Source organism: Camelus bactrianus, chromosome 17 (assembly GCF_048773025.1).
Source record: "Camelus bactrianus isolate YW-2024 breed Bactrian camel chromosome 17, ASM4877302v1, whole genome shotgun sequence".
NCBI classification, from domain to species: Eukaryota; Metazoa; Chordata; class Mammalia; order Artiodactyla; family Camelidae; genus Camelus; species Camelus bactrianus.
In genome coordinates, this window is record NC_133555.1 from 7899702 (window position 1) to 7923486 (window position 23785).

General features: G+C 41.1%; 1 protein-coding gene across 11 annotated transcripts in view; it reads right to left on the reverse strand.

Moving 5' to 3' along the window:
- GRM7 (glutamate metabotropic receptor 7) overlaps window positions 1-23785 on the reverse strand; it is a 769912-nt gene that overhangs the window by 161589 nt on the left and 584538 nt on the right. For all 11 annotated transcript variants that reach the window (XR_012499878.1, XR_012499877.1, XR_012499876.1 and 8 more), the window contains exon 8: window positions 4321-5256. Coding sequence is in view for 1 of the 11 variants with exons in the window: in XM_074344432.1 (XP_074200533.1) it covers window positions 4321-5256 (936 nt within the window). In the remaining 10 variants the exon portion in view is untranslated. The remainder of the gene's footprint in view (window positions 1-4320; window positions 5257-23785) is intronic.

Genomic DNA, 23785 nt, shown 5'->3' on the forward strand with positions numbered 1-23785 from the left:
GCTGGCAGTGACGCCTGCCTTGGGCATGGACTAGGGAAGCTTTCCCTCCCTGCCAAGTGTCTCTGATTCTCAATCTCAGTCCTAGGCAAGCTGTGCTTTACCTCCAGACTCTGCAGAGCTCTCTGCTACACCTGGAAGATCAAAAGGCCTTGGCCTCTAGTCCCAGCCCTTCAAGAAATACTCCTGGGGGACACTCCTATCTCCCTGCCCTCCTGCCGCCTCTGCTTCCAGGATCAGTGCCTTGATGCTGGCTTTTAAGGTCTCTGGACCAAACCTGGAGGTTGACACTTCTTCATTCACACCTTCTGACTCTCAACTTTGACTATGACCATGGATAGTGTCTTTCTGATCTCCTGGTTCCTTGATCTCTGGATCCCCTGTGTCTTTGGGAGGATAATTAATTTATTCCCAAGGGCTCTGAAATTAGAAATCAGAAAATATTTATAGGGTGTCTTTTGTGGACTTGGAAGAAAATGTTTAGGCAGTTTCAAGAAGCATGCTTGGTTTCCACTGGTGTCTTTCCAGCATGCTTGTTTTAAAGAAATCTGGAGTTTTCTGCTCATCCTAGCCCTGCTGGACCAGGCAGAGTGGGTGGACACGCAATACCTCCGAAAACAACTTTCTTCTGGGGATTATCATGGACACGATTTTGAATCACTGGGTTAAGAACCCTGAGCTGGTAGAGAGACCGCCAACAGTGGCCCTAATTTGGTCACTTAATGGATACGCTTCAGTGAAAACTGAAGAATCCTATTATTTAAGTATCATGACCCACCCTGGTTCTGTTCTGGTATGTGCAGAAGAGAGGCCTGTAGGTGATACTGCAGAGGACATGACTCCCTTCAAACCACTACTCTTCCTCCAGCATTTTTCTGAGACCAGAATAACGCCTCAGTTCTTTTCTTTCTCTGCTTTTCACCAGCCCCCTATCCAAAGAAACACACACGCTAAGAGGGAAGGACCTATGAGACCCTCTGATCCTTCTCCTTTTGTACCAAGGTCTGCTGTGCCTTTGCAGGGCCAAGCCTGTCTCTGTGTCCATGTGTAAGAAATGGTTTCCAGAGTGCCTAGAAAGTTCTCCAGACAACCACGGGCTAAAAAGGCTTGGCTAATAAACATGGCGTCTTATAGGGTTTCCCAGATTTGGGCAGGGTACGGGGGATCCTCCCTACCTGGCTGCATGCAAAAACTCCTTGTAAAGATACACCCACAAGCCAAGCCTTTGTTTTTCTTGAAAACACTCTAGTCCTCCAACAGACTGTGCCAGTGTGCAACAACAGGATGCCACAGCACTTCACTCAACCTGCTGTGCTAGCGTTCCACCACTTGCAGGGTTTCCTTGAATCATTTCAGTCACGTAATATATAATTCCTAAGATAAAGAATCATTATCTCAGGGCTGGAGTTTACCTCTTCCACCCCCAGCCACGTTGCAAGATTCTCATTCTGGAAGTCACAGAGTTAGTAACAATAAAACAAGATAACAGTAATATCCTGCATCCTCCTTAAGAAAAGCAAAAATAAACTTCATGCGGGTTGATGTTTTGCAAGAAAATCAGAAACATTTCTCATACTTGATGCTGTGCTAATGAGCTCAACTGATGAGAAGTTTCACCAAGCTATCCCTCCTATAATCAAAACAAATTCAATTTCCTGAAACAGAACATAGTTATTACTGAACTGACTGTTTAATCTCTTTTATTTTTTTGTCCTGTTACACTGGAATCCTTCCAGTTGAAACACTTAAACTCTTAAATCCAAACCAAAATGGAGAAGCTGTGATTCTGTATGTACTAGCTTGGCAGTAATGCCTTTGGTATGATATCTTTTGTTGCATTTTGCAATTTGCTGCCTTCCACAATTTAAATTCCATGGTTTCATGTTCGTAAAATATTTTTAATGGATCATTCATGCTTCTCTAGCCATATGCCTAGCATTAGGGCATGTGCATTTTCCTAGAAAATTCAGTGTTCCCATTTGGCTGTTTAGCACCTTTAATGGTGTCAATCAACCATGTAAAACCTCATAACCCATTGAGAGTACACAAGGAGAAACACACGCCTTCCAAACTCTGGGATGCTAAGCCACTGCGGAAGACAGCTTCATTCTTCCCGTAGTCCTGTTCTACTGACACAACGTCTTCTGGAACAACCAGAATCAGTGAATTCAACTCCTGAAAACTTCTCTGATTTTCAGGTTTCAATGAGTAAATGACACCCCTGATCTTAACTGAAAAGATTTACAGTCATGACTAGAAATGGCTAGAAATGGCAGATGAAATGGTAGAAACCTAAACTGTCAAATATGCAAGACAGCAAGGCTCGTCTATAAAACAGCTGCAGTGACCCTGCCTTTTACATTCCTCAAGAATAAACTCTCAAGAAAAAGATCCCACGTTTTTAACCTGTTGCATGGGGGACTCTGTTTGTTTTAACAACAAAATAATTAGTATCTCCAGAGGTTTTCATGACACCCATCAGTCCCCATAAAAATGTCCGTGGTCATCAATTTCCTAGCATTAATTGTTTTTTTTTTTTCCCTCTTGATTACATTTCACTTTCTTAACTCACATTTTACTATCCCTTTGGCCCAGGGATAGATAAAGCAATAAAATGAAATTCAAGTTAGTATTCACAGAAGCAAACATGCAATATGAATTTGAAATACACTGCTGGAAAGACACGATGCTCACTGAGCATATAGTTTGGAAGAACTTCCTCTAAGTCACTTTACTAGTACCGAAACCATAGTCTGGAACCATTCACTGTCGTCAATCTCAGCATTCCGTGCAGCTTCACAAGAGATTTCCTTTTTCATTTTAAACACAATCCAAAGTCGTATCTTCTGAATCAAACAATTTAGGTAAAAGACATCTTTGCAGTTGGAAAACTACCAAAATCCATTCATCCTTTATACGATGACTCAGAGAAACATTTCTAGGACTAACACATCAGGGTCCATTCATTTTCAAAACTTCCAACTTTTACAATTTGATGACACTTGCTCTGCTACATAGTGTCCCTCCCACTGCTGGCGAAGTAACAGTAACAAAAATCAGATGCGGCTAAATCCTAGAAGCTAGATTTGTAAATTTGTAGACATGCCTACTTCAATCCTTGTCTTCCTCATTTAGGGCACTAAGTCTCTGAATATTTAAGGGACTTCTCCAAAGTAACATGAAATCAGGCTAGACCCCCAGGGTCCTGACTTCCAATCAAGCTACAACTGTGCTCTCTCTATATAGAGTGTGCCAGTCAGGACTCCGAGTCTCAGTTCCAGTCTTAGCTGGACCGACATGTCAGAGCTGCCTTCACCGCATGAAGGACACCAGTCTCACGAAGACCACCATATTAGGATTGCTCAGATTGCACACACACAAAACCATATTCCAGTGAGTATGGAAGTCAGATGTATATGAATCACATTTAGAACCAAAACTGTAGCATTGCCTGATCTGCACACACATCACAGCTACAGCTAGATAGATGTACATTAACTGCATTAAGAGTCAACGTATTAGGACTGCCTAACTTCCAGACGCATAAAAAACATGTAACTCTATGAGGAGAGTGTGTACACTAAACATTTCTAGGACTAACACATCAGGGTCTATGCATTTTCAAAAACTTGAACTTTTACAACCTGATGACACTTGCTCTCCTACATACTGTCCCTCCCACTGCTGGGGACTTGAGTCTGTTATCATGTTGAATCATTTGATGTAGTTAATGGACATCTAGCTGTAGGGAGTCCAGAGTGGAATGATAACCAAAACTCTCCTATGTCTACCCACTTGGAGATATATACAAATACAGACATAGATACAGATATTGATACATGTTGTGTATTTCACATACACAAGCCAATGAGCAGTGAGCGCCCACCTACACAGCCACCAGGAAGAGAGAGAGCTAGTCATGACCATCTTTATCCTGGAGAATGAGAAACTGTGGCCCTCCTCTCTTATCCCCAGGACATACGTGTGAAAGAAGACGGAGTGAGTCATGAATGAATAGGAAGGATTAATTTACTAGATAAGATTATTTCCTACTGGCTAAGCTCTTACTACCTCGAGTCATTCTGTAATAAATGAACTTGAAAAAGGCTATACCTCTCATCAGTTTCCAGTGGAATGGATGTGGCCCAGTTCAACGCAGGTTTTAGATTTCTGTAGCATCGATGCCTATCAATTCAGGATTGGCCTATACGTGGGAATACGTTCAGCCTTTGTAAAGCCTCTTGCTCTATACAATTTGGTCTCAGTATTTACAAGAATGAACACATTTTTGAAACGCGTACTGTGGTGTGCATGTTCACTTACCTTTTCTGCAGACTGAGCGGTGCCAAAAAAAATTGGAATGAAGGCCAGCCATACTATACATGTCGTGTACATAGTGAATCCAATGGGCTTGGCTTCGTTAAAATTCTCTGGGACACCCCGAGTCTTGATGGCATACACGGTACACGTGACCATGAGAAGAATGCTGTAGCCCAAGGAGCATATGATCTGGAGATCTGTAATGTCACATTTGAGGACTCCCCTGGCCTGCTCGGGGTTCATCGTCTTATGCTCATCGTAGTCTATGATGATGTTGGGTGGGTCAACACCAAACCAAATGAAAACCCCTAGAAGCTGAACTGATATTAAACTGGAAGTGATGGCCAGCTGTGATGTTGGGCTTATGAGTCTGGGAGCTGTCACCGATTTCTTGCCCTGTTCAAATATGCGATAAATCCGATTGGTTTTTGTCAAGAGGGCGGCGTAACTGATGCACATGCCCAAGCCCAAGAACACTCTCCGGAAGGAACACACTGCCACGTCGGGCTTGGCTATCATCAGGAAAGTGATGATGTAGCAAAGGAAGATGCCTGTCAACAGAACGTAGCTCAGTTCCCGCCCGGATGCCCGGACGATGGGGGTGTCATTGTAGCGGATAAAAGTGGCCATGACAAATATGGTGGCAACGATCCCTAGCATTGCCAGGAAGACAGGGATGACGGCCCAGGGCGAGTGCCACTCCAGCTTGATGATGGGGATATCCTGGCAGCCGGTTCGGTTTTCGTTGGGCCGCTGGTCATAGGGGCAATGCTGGCAGGTCATCTCGTCAAACTGGTACTGGTAGCCGTCACAAGGCTCACAGGTCCAGCAGCAAGGCGTTCCCTTCTGTGTCTTCTTCCTTTGCCCGGGCTTGCACGGCAGCGTGCACACCGACCGGGGGATCTCACGGACACCTTTACCCCACTGCATGTCCTCTATCTGCAGCATAGGAAACACGACGGTGCAGCAGGCAGATTAGTAAAGAGGAAAGAAAGAGAACCATAACAACAAACAGTAATGCTGGCAGCATTTGAGACCTGATGAAGTTAAGTAACTAACCGCCAGCTGGTAGGAGCTACAACCAAGTTTCAACCTCACACCATTTCACTACAGCATCCTCAGCCTTCACCACTACAGAGTGTGCCAAACGTGCCCCATTGTAAGAATTCCGCGCGGCAGCTACTGAAAGTATAAATTCTCTGCCCTCCACTTCAGACTTCCAAAATAAGAATATTCTGCAAAGAAGCCTTTGGATCTTTATTTTTAACAAGTACCTAGAATACTCTTACGATTAGATAAAAATGAAAAATTACCGACATGTTCTCTACTGCCGTCTCCTGGATAATAAGTGCAAACGTCCCGAATTAAGTTAAAAATCTTAAGTAATGTGAAAAGACATATTCATCTCCCTTATTAGATGCTTTAAAAAATACTTTAAAATTATTTTGGATGCTATTGCAATGCTGACCACTTCTGCAAAAATTCTGTAGGCATCACTGTCATTTTCACTGAGAAATTCTGCAGCAAAGGGAAACTATTCTACTATTTATCACAGAGAAGTAATAAGGTTCACTACTGAAGGTTTTGACTGCAGTTAAGGAAGCATCTGATAAGAAAATAACATGGTCTGGAAACCTTTCAAAATTGGCCATGTACCTATTTGGAATGAAATTCAAGACACTATGTGTGAGAGGCGGGTGAACGCGTACTTGCTTAATTAGATTATTGGCTTTCTGGAGGGGAATTCATAATCAGCAGTGTTCTGAGAAATAAAGGCATTAGAAACAAAGAAGAGCTTTATCACTGGGATGAAATCTTGTCTTTGCCAACACAGCATCTATTCTTCTTTTTTCCCCAATATCAGTTCCTCAGATTTCTCTTCTACATGCTTTCTGAGAGATGAAATTTACACTGAAGCACCAGGGGTTACAAGCAGGAACCAGGCTGGGCTAATTAGGATATTGCGTGGTTCTCCACCTCAAGTGCACATCAAAATCACTTGGAGGGCTTTTTTCAACCCGTATATCAGGCCCGCCTCTTGGATATTCTGATTCATTGGGACTATGATGGGACCTGAGAATGTGCATTTCTAACAAAATCTCAGACAGTGTTTCTGGGGATTCTCCAGCCACACTGTCAACCACTAATGCGTTCTATCCGCCTAGCCACAGAGATTGGCTCAGGGATGGTGCCATTACTGAGTATCACAGAATATAACTTTGTGACTTTTACTGAAATTACAGGGGATAAAAATCTTTGTTTTTGTTGGACCTACCATTTCCAGGATGTAGGTATGCTGGAGCTCATGGATACAAGAAGAAAGGAGTGTATCAGAGAAAGGAGCCAATGCAAAGGGAAGCAGGGCAGAGCTGAAGAGAAAGATTACTGATGAGGCTGAGCTCCTGGATGTACCTACGCCTGAAGGAGCTTTTCCCTGTATTGTGTCGTTATGTGAGCCAGTAAACTCTGCTATGCTGAAATACTTTGAATTGCATTTCTGTCACTTGTAAACAAGGGTCCTGAAAAAAATCACACTAAATAAATAATTTTAGTATCTACAAGCTGTAAAAGATGTACTGAGAAAATTAAATGTACAGAATAAATTCCAGTGAACAAATTTGGGTGATATTCCCCATGTCTAGTTAACTAAATTTTTAAGATAAGTGAACCAAAATATAGGTTAGAAAGATACTGTGAAGTTTGAAACTTTTGCAAAATGCATAATTTTAAGAGATAAGGGGAGGGGAAATTATTCTATTGCTCAGTAGAATTTCAGTGCTGTGTTAAAACAGGATTCAGCGTATAGCAGGATGTGATACTTCCATCAAAACTTGAATGAGAACTATGTTCAGACTCCAAATCAAATACAGTTAAGTCTGAAAAAAAATAAAAAACCAGCTTGGGGATTAAGCTTTATAAAATACCATAACCTTGAATTTAAACTTTAATCACAGACCCAAGAATCTTCAGATGACTCACTTGCCTGAGCACAAAACCCAAGTCAGCACGAATAAATCTCACTAAATATAAAACATAATCATTTCTTTCTCAAAATCATCATTTTTGAGCCAGTAAGACATAGGCAGTCATCAAAAAGTCATAAAATTAAGGAAATAATTTGTAATAAGAGAGAGAAAAATATGCATTAACTTTATAAATGTTCAATTTCAAGAACTTGGAACCTGAAAAATTGCTATTATTAATACAAATGCTTCTAAATGTCAAAGTAAAAGGTGCTACTCATGTTTAGTAAGAAAGATTAACAACAACAAAACTTACAAATAAATTTCATTAGCTACACTTGAGACTGCCTGATTCTAACACTAGTGGAAACGAATATACTGTATGGTTAAACTCGATCTGGCTCATACAACTATAAAAACAAATTATCATTATATGTAATATTTTACAGCCAATTTCAAATGTTCCTAGTTTACAATTTCCTCAACTCCAGATTAAAATAAAATAGCCAGCAATGCTGAACAGCTTCTTTTTCTCAACTTAACCAAATGTATACAAAAGCAGCAACCACAAACATTACGCTGACTGATTACTTCATTTGTTTTCAATTTTCATTTAAAGTAGATCTCAACTCAATGTAATTGTATATATTAAAGCAACAAAGTTGCCTTTTGCTCCAAATGAACAAACGTCTAATTTACTTGCTTTGCCAACAAAAATCATTACTAAAAATATAACCTATGTTCCCATGAAGGTACCAACTAACCTTTAAGAGCACCTGTAAGTCAGAATTTTATTAAAGCGACGCATATGGTTTGCGTATATCTCTACCTATCCACACCGATTCAGTGCTTTGTTTCGTGAGAAGAAACAGCAGCAAGTGCCCATGGGCACCCATCTAAGGAAGAATAATACTTTAGAGCTATGAAAAATCAACTATAATGTCAATTTACTTTGTCAAAAGATTAGTAAGGAATGCAAATTTCAAGTTTGTTCTGAACTCTGCAACACAACTGTGTTAGCTGAAAACAGTTAGCTGGAAAGCCAAAGTTAAATTGCAGAACTATGTAAACAATTACTAAATAGAAATCTCAACTAAGCAGTGCCAGAAGACCAGAAGGGGGAGCTCTCACGCCCCACGCCCCATGCCCACAGTGGAACCTAACAGGAAGAAGAAAGATTCTGTACTTCCTGGCAAGGACTCCGCCAATGAAAAGACAGGTTCTGTTTACTACTGCCCTCCTAAATTCCTTTTCGACTCTATAAAAGAGTTCTCCTTCCCTTGCTGGAAGGGGTCTTGCATATAACTCGCTGTGGTTTCAGACCTTGAATTGCAATTCTCTTCCTGATCTCAAATAAAGCCATTTTTGCTAGAGAAATATATGTCAGTCTATTTATTTAGGTCAAAGATTTGGACAAAGGCTAGGATGTTCACATTATCTTCTTTAGAAGATATAGCTCTAAATTCCCTGAAAAGGATGCATTTTCCTCCTGGACACCCAAAGTTTATGGTTATTGGACACTGGATCTGCTCAGTAGCTGGCTTATGGGGAAGGTCAGGTGAGATCTCAGCTCTTGGCAAGAGAACACAATTTTAGAGCTAGTACCATCAATTAACATCACACACATCATGTAGATTTTATGGATAAGCCAATCAATAGTTTAGAAAGAGAAAATTGTGTAATTCTGGCTGATGAAAGCAAAAATAAGCCTTTGGTGGAGTCCTAGAAAAATGTTCTGCAGTATTAAAAAAGAGACACAAAGAAGAGATATGCTATCTTCAGCCTTTGAACTTTGATGTGCACAAATGGGAGCTACAGCAGCCATTTTGCCACCAGAGAGACGCAAGCCTAAGAAACAAAGCCAATACACTGAGGACAGCAGGAAAAAAAAACCTCTATCTTTGATGATTGTGTTGAAATCACTTTTTAGGCTCAATATGGAGCCACTCCTATCCAGGGTGGCACATCAGCAAACCAAAATTTAGATAACTTTCACACCCCTATAAACAAGTTTCACTCGGCTAGCAATGCAGTATGTCTAGTCAGCCGAGCTCCAAATGCTGTGTCAACTCAGGCAGGGGCTTCTCACCTCCAAAACGGTTGACTATGTGGCTCCAGTCAATCTGATATTTTCTATATATCTTTTCCATGTTCTTTATTCTATATGATCTTTCTGCCTTCCACCCCATTTTGCAGTTCTCTTAAAGAAGACTGACCACAAAGTATTAAATTAAGTTTGTTTGTATTGCCTAAATTGTCTTCTTTAATCATTTTTTAACAGTGGATACTTACATTAACCGAATTAACCAACACTGGGACCACCCTACCCTTGAACTGTGAACAGGAAATGGTAGATGTTCGTGGGTTAACCAGTACTGCGTGGGCAGGCTACCACTTGCAGTCAAACATTTGAACACACTCTTCCTTATTTCTGCATCTGGTACGTGAAGACCTGCGGCTGCTAGTCAGCCAATAATTCAAGGTCTTGCTTGGGCAGTAGATAGTTCCCCAAGAAAAGGACACGCTTGAATCACACATGTTCAGAAACACTTGTTTTTGTCTCCTGAAAAGACTCCGAAAAGAGGGTGATCAAGACCTGGGCTCAAAAAACCAGGTGCGATGCCCCTGCCTCTGGCTCAGAGAGGACAAATGAAAAAAACACCTGACACCGAAAGCTCTTCAGCATGTGCTTGGCAAAGAAACACTGGGGTCTGGCTCTAGGAGAGAAAGAGCAACTCCACAGGGGACGTGCAGACCTTGTAATCACTGGGATTTTAAAATAAGACCACATTAGTTGCTGTCTTGCTGCCAAATGCAGGAATCAAAGAGAGAATTTTTATAAACGCTGTTTAGTGCATCCATTTTTATTCAGAAGAGATCTGTTCCTTTCCCCACACAGACATTCTCTCTCTGAAAGGAAACTTTGTCACTCGGGGGTATTTTTTTCTTGGTGAAATTCCATCTGCATATTTCCAGGGCTTACTCTGTAAAGCAAGCTGCCTGGTGCTTCTACTGCATAATTCTCTGCGATACTATTTTTACTTATTAAAATCTTAATAGAATGAGCTGATTTAAAAAGAGCTTTCTTATTAAAACACCATTTGTTCATTAAAATACATTTGTCCTGGCTAATCTATGGAAAAAATCTTTTCAGGAAAAGTGTACAGGAATGTTGAATTTCTAATACTAGCGAAGAGGCAGGTTGAGGTTTTAGTGGGGAGGGTGGAAGGCCTGCACAAGGAATTCTGGAGCACCTCAGTGTCTTTACTGAAGCCTCAGCCCTGACTGTTAAACCTTAGGCAGCATGACTGGACCAGAAAACAGAATTTGGGGACTGCTCTATTACAATTAAAACAATTCAGATTCTACTTTTTCAAAATTGGTAATTAGTTGTAAAATTCATGACATTTAATGTAGTCTAGGAAGAAAGTGCCATCTGCCTTTTTCATAACAGTATACATAAAAGATGTGTACATAAAAGATGGGCTTTTAACTACAGTAGACCATGGGCATCCATGGAGAACTTCACCTCACTTTGTAAAGCCCCTCGAGGTCCAACACGTGGACAGCTCTGTACCGATACTAAGACCTTAGTTTGAATTAAGCCAGAGGTTCCCAAACTCACTTGCACATTTGAACCCCTTGGGGCTCTTCTAAAAATTCTAACTAGGCAGCAGTGTGTTTTAAAGCTCATAAGTGATACATAGCCAAGTCTGGGAACCACTGAACTAAGCTCTTTAAAAGGGCTTTGAATATTATCTTCTAAATATTTGCATTGTTTAGAGACCAAGTGACCACAGGCTTCTACTATTCTTGATCTTGCGATGCACTGGCTCTCATTAAAGGCCTGGAAAGGTCACCTAAAATGCTCAGTTACACTCTATTATGATTTAATGAGAAAGTATGAAGCTGGAGTGGAATTACAGATTTGCACAGTCAGTCAGGAAGGCCTCCAGCCTTAACCTTCATGTCATCAGCCAAACAACTTAAAATGCCTACAGAGGCCCAGCCCATAGAGTAAATAAATGAGGTGGGTGGGAGTAAGAAATAATTTTTGCCCTCAAACAACTAAGTCTAAGGCATGCAGATGAAATTATACATACATATAAATACAAATGTATACATTAAAGTATACACGAAGAATAGGTTTCGTAATAGTTCTGCCTAAATGATCTGCATTTACTATTTCAATGCTTGCATTTTCCTCAAGTACAAGGGGAAATGGGGGTGGTTCTTGCTAAATTTGTATAATGAAAAGCTCCCAGATTGACTGAACAGTTTGCCCCTGAAATAATTCTAGATTTCTCCTTCCTTATTAAACCTTTCTATATCTCTAACTAAAAAAGGTTGACTTTACCTGACTTTGGAGCTTCCTTTTATTTATTTATTTTAAATTTTTTTTCCCAGAAGAATCAGGGCAGCTTTCTGTGGAACCTTCAATTTTTCAGAATGTTGATGCTCTTTAAAAAATACTGTGTACTCAGATGTCCAGACACGCACATGTGCTGACACTGGTTATCCGCCTCTTTCTGAAACAATACTGTGAGCAGAGGAGCCATCTCCTTGTAATTTACATGCTAACCACAAATCTACAAATCGTCTCTTATTTAGTCCCCCTCTGGGGACACGGTTCCCAAAATGATGCTTACCAATCAAACATGAGCTATTTAATCCTGCTTTAATTATTAAATACAATCGCAAGTAGTTTTTTTAAAGTGCGGATTTCAGAACAATTTATAACCTAAACAGATTCACGTGGATGCCTCAGAAACACCTCAAATAAACTTCGTCATACCTGAACGCATGATCTGCACTGGGAACTGGCAAACCATGGCCCTAGTGGGTCAAGTCCTTTCTACCACCTCATTTTACATATAAAGTTTTACTGGAACATCACTATACAGTTCATTTACCTATTGTCTATGGCCGATTTCAGGCTACAGTGGCAGAACTGAGTATTGTGAATGTATGGCCTACAAAACCTAAACTATTTACTATATGACCCTTTACAGAAAATATTGGCTGACTCAGATCCAAAGAAAACAGAAGGACCAAGCCCTAGTGCATGGCAGCTTAATTTACCCATAAGCCAGAAGTTGCGTCTTCGTCATCTTCCCCTCCCTTGGCTCCCCCCATATCTAAGTGACCAACAGCTTGTGTTGGTTTTATTTCTCGCAATCGCATTAATTAGCTCAGTCAACAAACTACACATTAAGTAAGCTTCCTGGGTATTGGACCCTGTTCAAACTGCTGGGAGCAAAAGAGATGAAAATGATCGCCCCAGAGAAATGAATCCCCTATTCTCGTCTTTGTTTCCACACCTCCTCTACCTCCCTTTACTGCTGGCTTTTTCCTCATCCCATCACCAGCATTACAGCCAGAAGGATTCTTTAGCATGTGGATCTGATCACATCACCTTTTTGCTTAATTCTTCAAAGACATCTTCTTGCTCTCAGACCTCCCAGATGAGCATCACCTGGCAAGAACACACACCAGCCGGCTTCATGCTCCTGGCCTCACATGAATCCCATGACGCATCCTGTCCACAGTGGCTTTTGGGCTGTAATATGTCATTCTACAACTCTTCAGTTCACCAGATTCTCGTTCAGGATGCCCCTACCCCTGTGGGGTTGGCTCCTCCTTTTATAAACTCTCAAAGATCTCTCTTCAAAGAATTTAACACAATTTGTAATTATGCAAATACGTGACTTCATTAACCTCTGTCTCCCAACTCATATGTTAAACTCCACGAACTCAGAACTTCTGTCCACTTTATTCAGTGCTGGAAACTCAGTTCTGAGACAGGACTCAACAGCATTGTCAGATTAAACGGCAGAAAGTAAAGACTGACTGCTCCCCTCCAGAAGTGATGTTTCCCCAGCCAGAACTTGAACTGTAATGAGACTTGATGAAAGGATGTGTAATGACATACATGCATCTTATCTGTTCTCTAGTCATTTAATACACATCTAGAGAATGAAGTTTATAGTTGAAATGTCCTTGGCGTTCTCTTCAGAGAGGGAAGGGAATTAAAATTGGAGCGCTGAGTTGCCAGGCAGTGGAAACATGAACATAATTAACACACCACGGAGTGGGAGAGAAACAGACTGCAGCCAAGGACAGAACTTGATTTCAATAGGTCCCTGACTGTTCTCTGAACATTCTCTGGAAAACTTAGCTACGGCTTAACACAGAAAGTGCATGAGCTAGGAGGTCTGCCTTTCCTGGGTTCAAAGACTCCAGACAGTATGACCAAAAGTGAGTCAACAGTTAGGAGTGTCAGTTTCCCAAGCTTATTTGTTACGAATGGGCTCTCTCTGTTGTAAAAGGGACAACACGTGTAAGTCACGTGCTGGAGGCGTCATAGCTGCCTAAATAATTATTAATTTTTACTGGAATAGTTTATGCCTTCAATGATCAACTTAAACCAGGCAAAATGCTTAGACGATCATTCTCAGTTCTCCCTTCTCTCTCGACCTCTGATTCTTCCAGCCGAATATCACCAACAATTAACGCCATATGGCATTTCAGACTCTATACAGCTAAAACTGGAAGTATCACCTTGTTCCCCATTGTCTAGATCTCTCCACACCCTCCAACCTTTTGGGGTATAGCAGAGGAGTTAATAACCTCAGCACTTGAGTCAGACAGATGGGCTCAAATCCTAGCAGAGTGACACTGGCCAAGTCATTTAAGCTGTCTGAACCTTTTTTTTCTTTCCATCTGTGAAATGCAGACAGTAATGATTACCTCCTAGAATTACTGAGAAAATTGATGTGTGTGAAGCATACAGTCTGACCCATAGTAAAAGCTTAATGAATTATGTCTACTGCAATTAATATCAGTAACTATACTGTCATTTTTTGACACCCCCTCCACCTAGCTCCCCTCAAAAAACAGCAAAATTTGTTCCAGCCTTCTTCAGTAAATCCTTCTCCTCCTTGGCCCCAAAGACACAGCTCTACTGAAGTTATAATTACTATGTTCTCTTAACTACTCTGATGTTAGGTCTCCTCTGTTGTTTCTTATTTCTTTACTCGGCTTTATTTCTCCTCATAGCAGATACTATCTGAAATCAAACATCCGAATGTTTCCTTCTTCGTTCATCTCTCTCCACATGAAGTGATCGTACTTCCGTTGTTTCCCAACATCCACTTGTGCCTAGAAGATCAACTCACGGTGGCTATTTGTCATGAAGTGGCCAGGCTGGCTTCTCAAAGGAGAGTGTGGTTCTACCGAATCCTGGATTCAAGTCCACTGCCCACTGGAGACAGTGCAGACACCTCATTTTAGCATCCAAGTCACTGCAGAGCAAACCCCTGACCCTCCACTCTGCCTCCAGCCCCATCCATACCCATCACCCTTTCAGCAAAGGGTCCTGCTTGGGCTTCTCTTCGATCCGCTCGGTCCCCATTTGCATCATTTAGTTTCCACTCATTCTTTCAGCTGTCAAGCCTTCCCCCTAATTCTTCAACCATTCAGTTAACCCAGATCGTCTCTGATGCCTGCACAGTAGAAATGCACTCTGCTTTGCTGAAATCTCCTAGCATTTCATCTGTACTATTCTCCTACCTCTTCTACTTCCACTTAGAAAATTGGGGCTGCCAGAGGGAGGGGAAAGCTCAGCGGCAGAGCGCATGCTTTGCATGAGGTCCTGGGTTCAAGTCTCAGTACTTCCATTAAAATAAATACCTAGCTGAAGTAAATAAATAAAAAACTGAATTACCCCTCAAAAAATAAAATTTAAATAAATTTAAATAAATAAATTTGACTAATTAAATTAAATAATTTTTAAAAATAAAAAATAAATACATATGTTAGAAAATAAATTAAGGCCTCTCTCTCTCTCTCTCTGTTTTAACCCTACAGAGCCTAAATGGTAGCATGGAGCCTGAATAAATTCTATTCCAAGAAAGACATAAAGGGATAAATCCTTAGGAGAAAATGCCTTCTTTAAGTATCCTTATTGTGTTTTGGTTGGAGCCTCCCAACTCTGACTTTCTTAATTATAACAAACTAGACAAGCAAGAATAATAAAAGTCCTCGCATCACTGCTACTAATTCTCTGTGTCTAACCAGCTCAGCCAGCCGTCTTAGGTGTTCACACTCCAGACAACTTGCAAATTGCTTTGCACCCACTCACCTGGGCTGAGTCATGCTCTCGGCCAGGTAAGTGGGAAAGAGTTCTCATCAATCAGTTTACCCTCTGAGACAAGAAGAGCTTTGGATTTTTTTCTGTTTTCTTTTCCTTTTTCTTTTCCTCCTTTCTATTTTTTTTTTCTAAGCCTCTGAAGCTCATGCTTCCTTCTTCTCTGAACTAGAGGAGAGAAAATGTTTTTACACAAATTATTTTGGATCGTTACCCCGCCTCTCATTCTGATGGATACTAGCTGTGCACATAATCTTTTGAACATAAAAGACCGTGCTGTTCGATGTCGTGATGTCAAGGGAGCCATGATATATCTGAGTTCAGTAAAGACCCTGAGAAGTTGTGCTATTAAGGAGAGATCGTGCCTTGATTTAAGCCACTGCTTTCTAATTCGTATGAGTACAGAACAAATAATTCTTTCCCCTCTGGTAACATCTATTTTCTCAACATACTGCAGAATCTGTATCCCTCCAGTAACATTGTGGAAAATGCTGACAATGGTTAACTAATATTTTGATTGAGAAAGTAACATTTTGATTGGGATTCTAGCCTTGCCTTTCAGATCTTTTCCCTTTTTTGGACTAGTGTAACCTGTGGAGTCATGGAAAGTCAGGGAACGTTAACTGGGTTGTCACCTCTCAGGATACTAGCTGAATCATCTTGGGCTTCTGCATGGCTCAGTTTTCTTTCTAGTGAGATGGAATTGTAGGAGAAGCAAATATGACTGCATATATGACAGTGTTTTAAAGACAGTGATCTCCAATTAAAATATATATTTTAAGTTCTTTCTTCTGTCTTTTTAAGAAGACTAAGCTATTATTTCATGAGGTTTTCAGACTTCTCTTGCAAAATGTCTGCACACCTGTGTCCACGCAGCCCTACTGCCTGGCACGTGCTCTCCCCTACTCAGGTTACCAAGACTCAGCCAAATTTCACCCTCCTTGTGAACGCCTGGTGAGCCAAACCAAAAGGCTAACTTCTGTATTAGAGAAATGGGTTACTGCTCCCCATAAACTGAGCATAAGTCAGTAAGAATTGTTTTAGAGCACGTGCTGTCCAATGTTGAGTTGGACAATCATCTCTTTAACAGACATCTCCACATTAATCCAGGGAAACAACTCAAATAGTTGGGCTTTCAAGGTCAGCCGCCAGCTCAGAAGATGTGGTGGACATGACATATTTGGGTAAGTGGGCTTTTGGTACCCTACATCTAGGTGAGAAGCCGTTTACAGCCACAGAATTCTGTCCCAAGCCCTAAAGAGTTTTCAGAAAGTTGTTGAGGTGTATTTATGTTGCTATCTATGACCACGTGTTTATAAAAGAAATTAGGCAATTTGAAAAATGGAGTCTACTGTCTTACAATTTATAAGTCCACAAAGCTAAGAAAGAAGTGGCTTCTACCAAACAGCACATGCTATGGACTGAGCGTTTGTGTCTCCCCCTAAAAGCTCATATGTTGAAGATTAATCCCAATTGTGATGGTGGGGAGGTGCAGCCTTTGGGAGGTGATGCGGTTCTAAGAGTGGAGCCTTCATCAACAGGATTAATGCCCGTATAAAGTGACCCCAGAGAACATTCTCACCGATTAGGACAGAGTGAGGAAACAGCCATCTAGGACCCAAGTAGCAGGCTTCACCAGGCCCAGGATCCGCTGGCACCTTGATTTTGGCCTTGTAAGCCTCTAGAACTGTGCAAAATCAATTTCTGTTGTAATAAGCCACACAGTCTACGGCGCTCAGTTATAACAGCGTGAATGGGCTAGGATGGCGTATTTGTGTATCTTTACATTGAGAAGAGAGCTTATCTTTGGAAAGCGAGACAAATGAAGTGTTTATTTGATTCAGCTTATCTTTCCAGGACTGCTGGAAGATTTAAGGGACATGAAAAGTACTTTTTCAGCAAGAAAAGTGTACACAGGACTACGGGGACTATGACGTCCGGGGAGGACTTTTTATGCCACGATTTCAAAGTAGACGCGGGTGGGCTTTCTTTACACCATCCTCCTGACGTTCTCTTGTATTTCTCCTGTCTCATAATTCAAAGACCATTTACTGAGCAGTTCCTGTGTTTCACGCACTTCATCAAGCAACAACAGTACAGATATGAGAAACAATTATTTCTTTTCCCACTAGAGGATCTCAATATCATGGTAGAAATACGCATGTAAACGCACTAAAATTCAATGTAATTCAAGACACCATTGTGGCCCAACTAGCCTTGAGCTGTCTCTTCTAGAATACTGGAGCAGAGTCTCTGAGGATGAATACGTATTCTTTTGGGGGGACAGATGGGAGGAAAGCATTCAGGAAGAGTGAGCAGCTTAAGCAAATCCAAGCAAGTGCGAAAGCCCAGGGATGAGGAGGATGAGGATGAGGAAGAGGGGATTATAACTAGTTTACACTGAGTGCAAGGAAGGAATAAAGAAGATAAAGTTAGAGATACAGGCAGGAACCCAGCCATGGAATATCAATCTGCACATTCTGATACAACAACTACTTACTGGCTACCTAGTATGTACCAAGTGATATTCATTAGATACGAGTGCTTAACAGGTTAGGTATGACTTCTGACCCCAAGGAGCTCAGAACTGGTGAGACAGCCGAGGCAGTAATACAACAAATCAGTAAAATAGATATTGTAACTAATGTTAAGTGGGAGTGCAAATACAAGAATAATGTGGGGGCATCTACTTAAAAAAAAAAAGATGAGAGAGGCAGAAGAGGTGATTTTTCAGTTGTAACCTGAGAGATGAAGACATACACATAAGTAACAGGGTAGGTGCAAAGGCCCTGGGGCAGGGAAGACCTGGTGTGTTAGAACAGCGCTTCTCAAACTTGAATTTGCAAACAAATCACCTGGGCATGTTGTTAAAATACAGATTCTGATTTAGTCAGCCTAGGTGGGCTTGAGATCCTGCACTTTTAACAAGCTCCCAGGTGATGGTACAGGTCTGGGAACTGCGTTTTAATATAGCAAAGTGTTGGAAGAACAAAAGTCAGAGGGATAGCCAGAGCTTTGTAATAAGGATAACAATACTCTTCTGATTTTGGTCGGGGGAAAGGTGACTGTGGGAGGACCTCAGGGATATAAACAAGAAAGGTTGCTTGGTCACATTTCCTTCTGTGAACAAGAGACCATCCGGCAAACAAACAAACAGCATATTTCAGCTTGAGATTTTGTATCCATGGAATGCTTTTTGCAGGATGCACCTAGTCTGTCTGGGATGGCTTATAATAAATAAATCCGATGTCTGTCAATTCACACGGTACGATTCCCTGAAAAATATCATGAAGCTGTATATCTAAGTTTAAAATAATGATGTTCCTTGACCAAAACAGCTCTCTGTTTTTACATCTAAACACCTATATCACATAAGGACTTAATTTATTATCCTGGGCCAAAGTGTGACCTTAGGCAAGAAAGTACTGAGGAATAAACGGTACTGCTGCTTCCAGAGCTCCCTGACTGTGCCTGTGTCTCACGACTATTTGTAACTCTGGAATTAAGAGTAAAGCCTGTTACTGGGTGTTAAAGACTGAATACTGTCCTTCCCTAATTCACATGTTGGAACTGTAGCCCCCAAGGTGACTATTTGGAGTTACGGCCTTGAAGGAGATACTAAGGTTGAAAGAAGTCATTAAGGGCGGGGCCCTAAACTAAGTGTCCTTTTAAGAAGTGAAAAGTCACCAGGAGTATGTGTGCAAAGAAAAAGGGCCAAGTGAGGACACAGCAAGGAGCGGCGGGGGCCGGGGCGGGGGGTTGTCTCACCAGAAACCAACCCTGATGGCACCCTGATCTTGGACTTCCAGCCTCCAGAAATACGAGAAAATAAACGCTTGTTGCTGAAGCCACCCAGTCAAGGAGCTCTGTTACAGCAGCCCCTGCTGACTGGTACACTGGATAGGATCACCCATTTGTGCAAATCAGATGTGACAATCTAATCCTCTGTGTTCACTCAGCTTTGCAGAGGAGTTGAGAATGAGTCTGGGGAATGATGGATGGATTAAAGCGATGGTCCTCTGCCCAGGACGTGATGGGAGGTTTGGAAACATATCCATGTCCACGCCCCCACCAGAGGGATTCTGATTTAACTGGTCAAGGATGGGGTCCTGCTATGAGTGTGTTTTAAAAGCTCCCTATATGATTCTTAAATGCAGTCAGAAGTTTGAGTGTTAAATTATGTTTTTAAAGGTACTTCTGGGGACCCTGGAGGGAGGGACAGTGTGTAAATGGTCTATAAATAAACATGGGACACAGACCTTGGATTTGGTCCTTCTCTATACCTGATAGGCGATAAATAAGCAGTTTCCCTGTTCTTCAAATCTCCAAGTGCTCACACTATAAAAGCTTCTGACTTTGTCTTGGCTGAGAGGCCAGTCTGTCAGAGCCACGCATCCTATCAGAGCCCTGAGCACCAGGTAACTGGGTAACTGCCCATTTGAATGAAAAATGTGACTGTTAATGAGTGTGCGTTACTGAAATGCACTCTCAAAGCTTTCTTGCCAACCTGCACATTTCTATGATAAGCCATTTGTTCAGAGCTCAATTATTTTGTGGTGTTTGATTAAACAAAATCAGCCTCCAAATAATTTTATTAGGGTTAATTGACATCTTCTCACAGGAAAATGAACCACTTTTCTGGTCATGCTTTTAATAACAAGTTTCCCAGACTGCCGTGGCCATATTTGAACACAATGCTTAAGGACGGTTTTGAAGACTGAAGACAACCTTACAGATTGCTTTTTACAAAACAGTTACCATGTCAACAGATCAAACAATTATTCAGCCTTATAGATAGTGCGGCAATATTCCTAAGACTTGGCAGCTAGGACTTAACTGTTAAAGCCTTGTAATTAGTTTCTTAATCCAGAGCTTGAAAATGATAATAGTTTAATGCTCAGACTGTGTCAATAACATTTAGGCAATACAATTCACTGAAATATATGAATCTCTAATTCTCCTATTAAATATGTGAGATGGAGACGAGATTAGCTTGGACCTAGGTCAGAAAACTAAGCTTTCTGAGCACAACAAGAGACTATTAATAATAACATTAATAATATTATTAGTATCTTAATATGTTTCATTATTATTAATAAAATATGTTATTAATGTATTATTTAACATACTTGGTAACAGTAAGAGGCTGAAGCTCACTAACAATTATATTTTAATGTATTACTAATATTAATATTTATTATTATTATTACTTTGTTCTCTTCCCTCCCACCAGGATAATAGTGCTGTAATTATGGAATGCTCCTATGGCCCAGAAGTACTACATCAATGCTGAAGGCCTTTTCTTTTCCTTTCTGAATACCAGGTCAGTATTTTTACTCGCAAAACCTCGAGACCTAAAACTTAGCCACAAAAAGTTGTATTTAGTTACAACCTATCAAAAAAGACTTTGATTTTTCATTAATACAATTTTTATTATTGAACATTCACTCTACACTAGGTATTGAATATACACCACCCCTAATCTGCATGAAAAACCAGGCAAGGTAAGAATCATTCCCTGTACTCCGTGAATAAGGAGACGCGGGCTCAGGTATTAAGCGTCTTAAGTCCATAAACTTTCTATCTACATCTTGGTGCTTTTCAGGCCACAGAAATAGTAGACTTTTGCAAGTGTATTTAGTTACACATCTTCTAAAAATTCAAGAGGTGCATAATCACATGCAATGAAAAGTTAGTCCCCTTTCCATTCTTGCAACCAACTTCCTGGAGGCAAACACTATTAGCAGCAGTCTGTTGTACATGTTAGTGGATTTGTGACTATATCTTCACTAATTGCATTGCTTATGTTAATTTTCGTGTGTGTGTGTTTCAGGAGAAACAAGGGAAAAAAAAAAAAGAGCTCCGAGGGGTTCAAAACATCTATCATTCAATATTGATTCTGCTTATTCCTAAGGACTGTTTCCCTTCTCACCCAGCTCCATGGCCCTCTGAGATTATCGGCACATACATAAAGGGCTGTGTGATTTGAAAATGGCTGGCTTAAGGGAACACAGAGGAGCTTTGCACATTCATGCCCCTGTTCAGAATTATTTTTAATATTACTAATTATAAATTATAAATTATTATGAGCTTAAGTCTCTTACTGTTACCAAATACGTTTAGTTTGATTTTCGGTTACTATTTTCACAGACAAAGGTTTCTAAAGATACCAAAGAGTTCCAGTCACTCTAACATGTGTTTACACACCCTCCATTCTCCTCCTCCTCTCTCTCTCCATCTCCACTTGATGAATCTCTCCAGCCAGTAGAGGTCAGGCCACAGCTGCCCCGCGGTATGTCTTGAAAATGGCCAGTGGAATGCCTTCCTCAAACACAGCTCAGATTCTCCCATATCCAGAGTGCACGGGGAAATCCCAAACCTCTTCCTCCATAGACCCTGGGCATCTTGTTTAATCCTCCATCGTGGAATTATAACCAACATCTTCCTAGGAGATTATTGTAAATTCCCTGAGGTCCAGAACCCCATGTTATCCCTCATAAAACCAACATACAGAGGAAATGTCTTGCGGTGGAAAAGCCTACAGTACATTGTGGTTTTATATAAATCTGTGACCAAACACACATTTTCCTTATCACTAATTGTGTGTTCTTAGGCCAGTCATAAATCTTTCAAATCTTCTTCTGATCTGATTGATGAGAGCCGTGACTGCCTTATAAGGTTACCAGAAAGATGGACCAAGATAAAAAGCACCCAGAACATAGGAGGTGATGAAGACATGGTCATTTATTTTCTTTTTCTTCTTTCCTCAATATATGTTTTGTGAATTGACAAATAATGACATTCTAATTACAATTTTATTTTATTTTTTAATTTTGGGGTTTTTTTGCAGGGGGTGCTAATTAGGTTTACTTATTTTAATGCAGTAACTAGAGATTGAACCCAGGACCCTATGCGTGCTAGGCATGCATTCTATCACTGAGCTATACCCTCCCCCCATTATATTTTTAACTTACATTAATTATAAAATATATCATCAAACTCCAAAACTAGTTCATGATCTCCCTCCCTAGATTCAGCACTAAGTCCGTAAACTATCCACGCAGTTCAGGAAACCAGAATCCCTGGAAAGTCTCTCTTGACCCTCCTTCCTTCTCATCTTCCACATCTAATCCATCACCCACTCCTATGGATTTTACCAGCTAAGCGCCCCTATATTTCTCATTCTCTACCTTAGCCCCCAGACACTGAGCTCTCTCCACTTCCCATGAAGCCCTCACCTCTTAGAAGAACCTCCCCTCTGGTCCACACACACCTGCTTCACTCCACCCTCCAGATACAGTGGCCTCTTCCAAAGGCAAATCTGATCTAGTCCCAGCAGCCCCACTCTTCCCAGTTTAAAACCCTTCCGTGGGTTTTTGTTGCTTTGGAGTGAAAGATTATAATTCACAGGGTGGCCTTCAGCACCTGCTCTTTTGGCCTCATCCCATATGCCATGGTCACCTTGGCTTTCTCCAAAGGCTCACCCATATTTGAGTCCTTCGAGCACATTCTGCTCCCTCTGGTGGACTGCTTTTCCTCCCTTGTGCCTGGATAACTCTTGCTCCTTCCTTCGGTCCTAAGCTCCCAGTTCACCTCTTCAAGGAAGCTGTTCCTAATCACCCACTTCACTGAAATTCCCTCGTAATGGACACTCATAGCATCACTCATTGTCACAGATGCCGTTAGACACTGTCTATGAGAGAGTGTTTGATTATCTTCTGTCCTTCCTACCAAGTGGCAGGTCCACTGAGGGCAGGGACAGTGTTTTGGTTCACTACTGTGTCCTCATCGGTCAGCACAATGCCTGGCACAAAGTAGAAAACCAATAAAATGAGTCAAGTACAATGCCTCTTGAACCTCACTTTATAGAGGTGAAAATAATTCATACACAAAGCTTAGACTATGTTCATTGTCTAAAACACTGATGCCCCTTTAAGCAGTTCATTTAGAAATTGATTGTATTAAGTTTAACAATGCCCATGTCTTTTATGGAGGTAGGTTGGGCAGGCTCTGACTGTGTGGTGGGACAACCACACAAGTGACACGACTAGGAGTTGGATCCACTAAGCACAAAAGGGAAACAGAAGCAGAGTAATGACGTGAAGGGCTGGTCATTTCCCTGTGATGAGTAATGATTCTGCTCCTCCACAGTAAGTGTCTGCCTTGCATATAAGCGCCAGCACATGGAAACTATTCGCCAATTCAAGATTCCTACTGCCAAAGGCAAGACCTGGAATCCAGGCAGTCAGACAGACATTTTCATTTCCCATTAAAATTTATATAGATTGTTAGGACAAAATGGAACCTTGGAGAAAAGCTAGCTGAACACATCTTTGTAAAAGAGGGGAAAGAAACA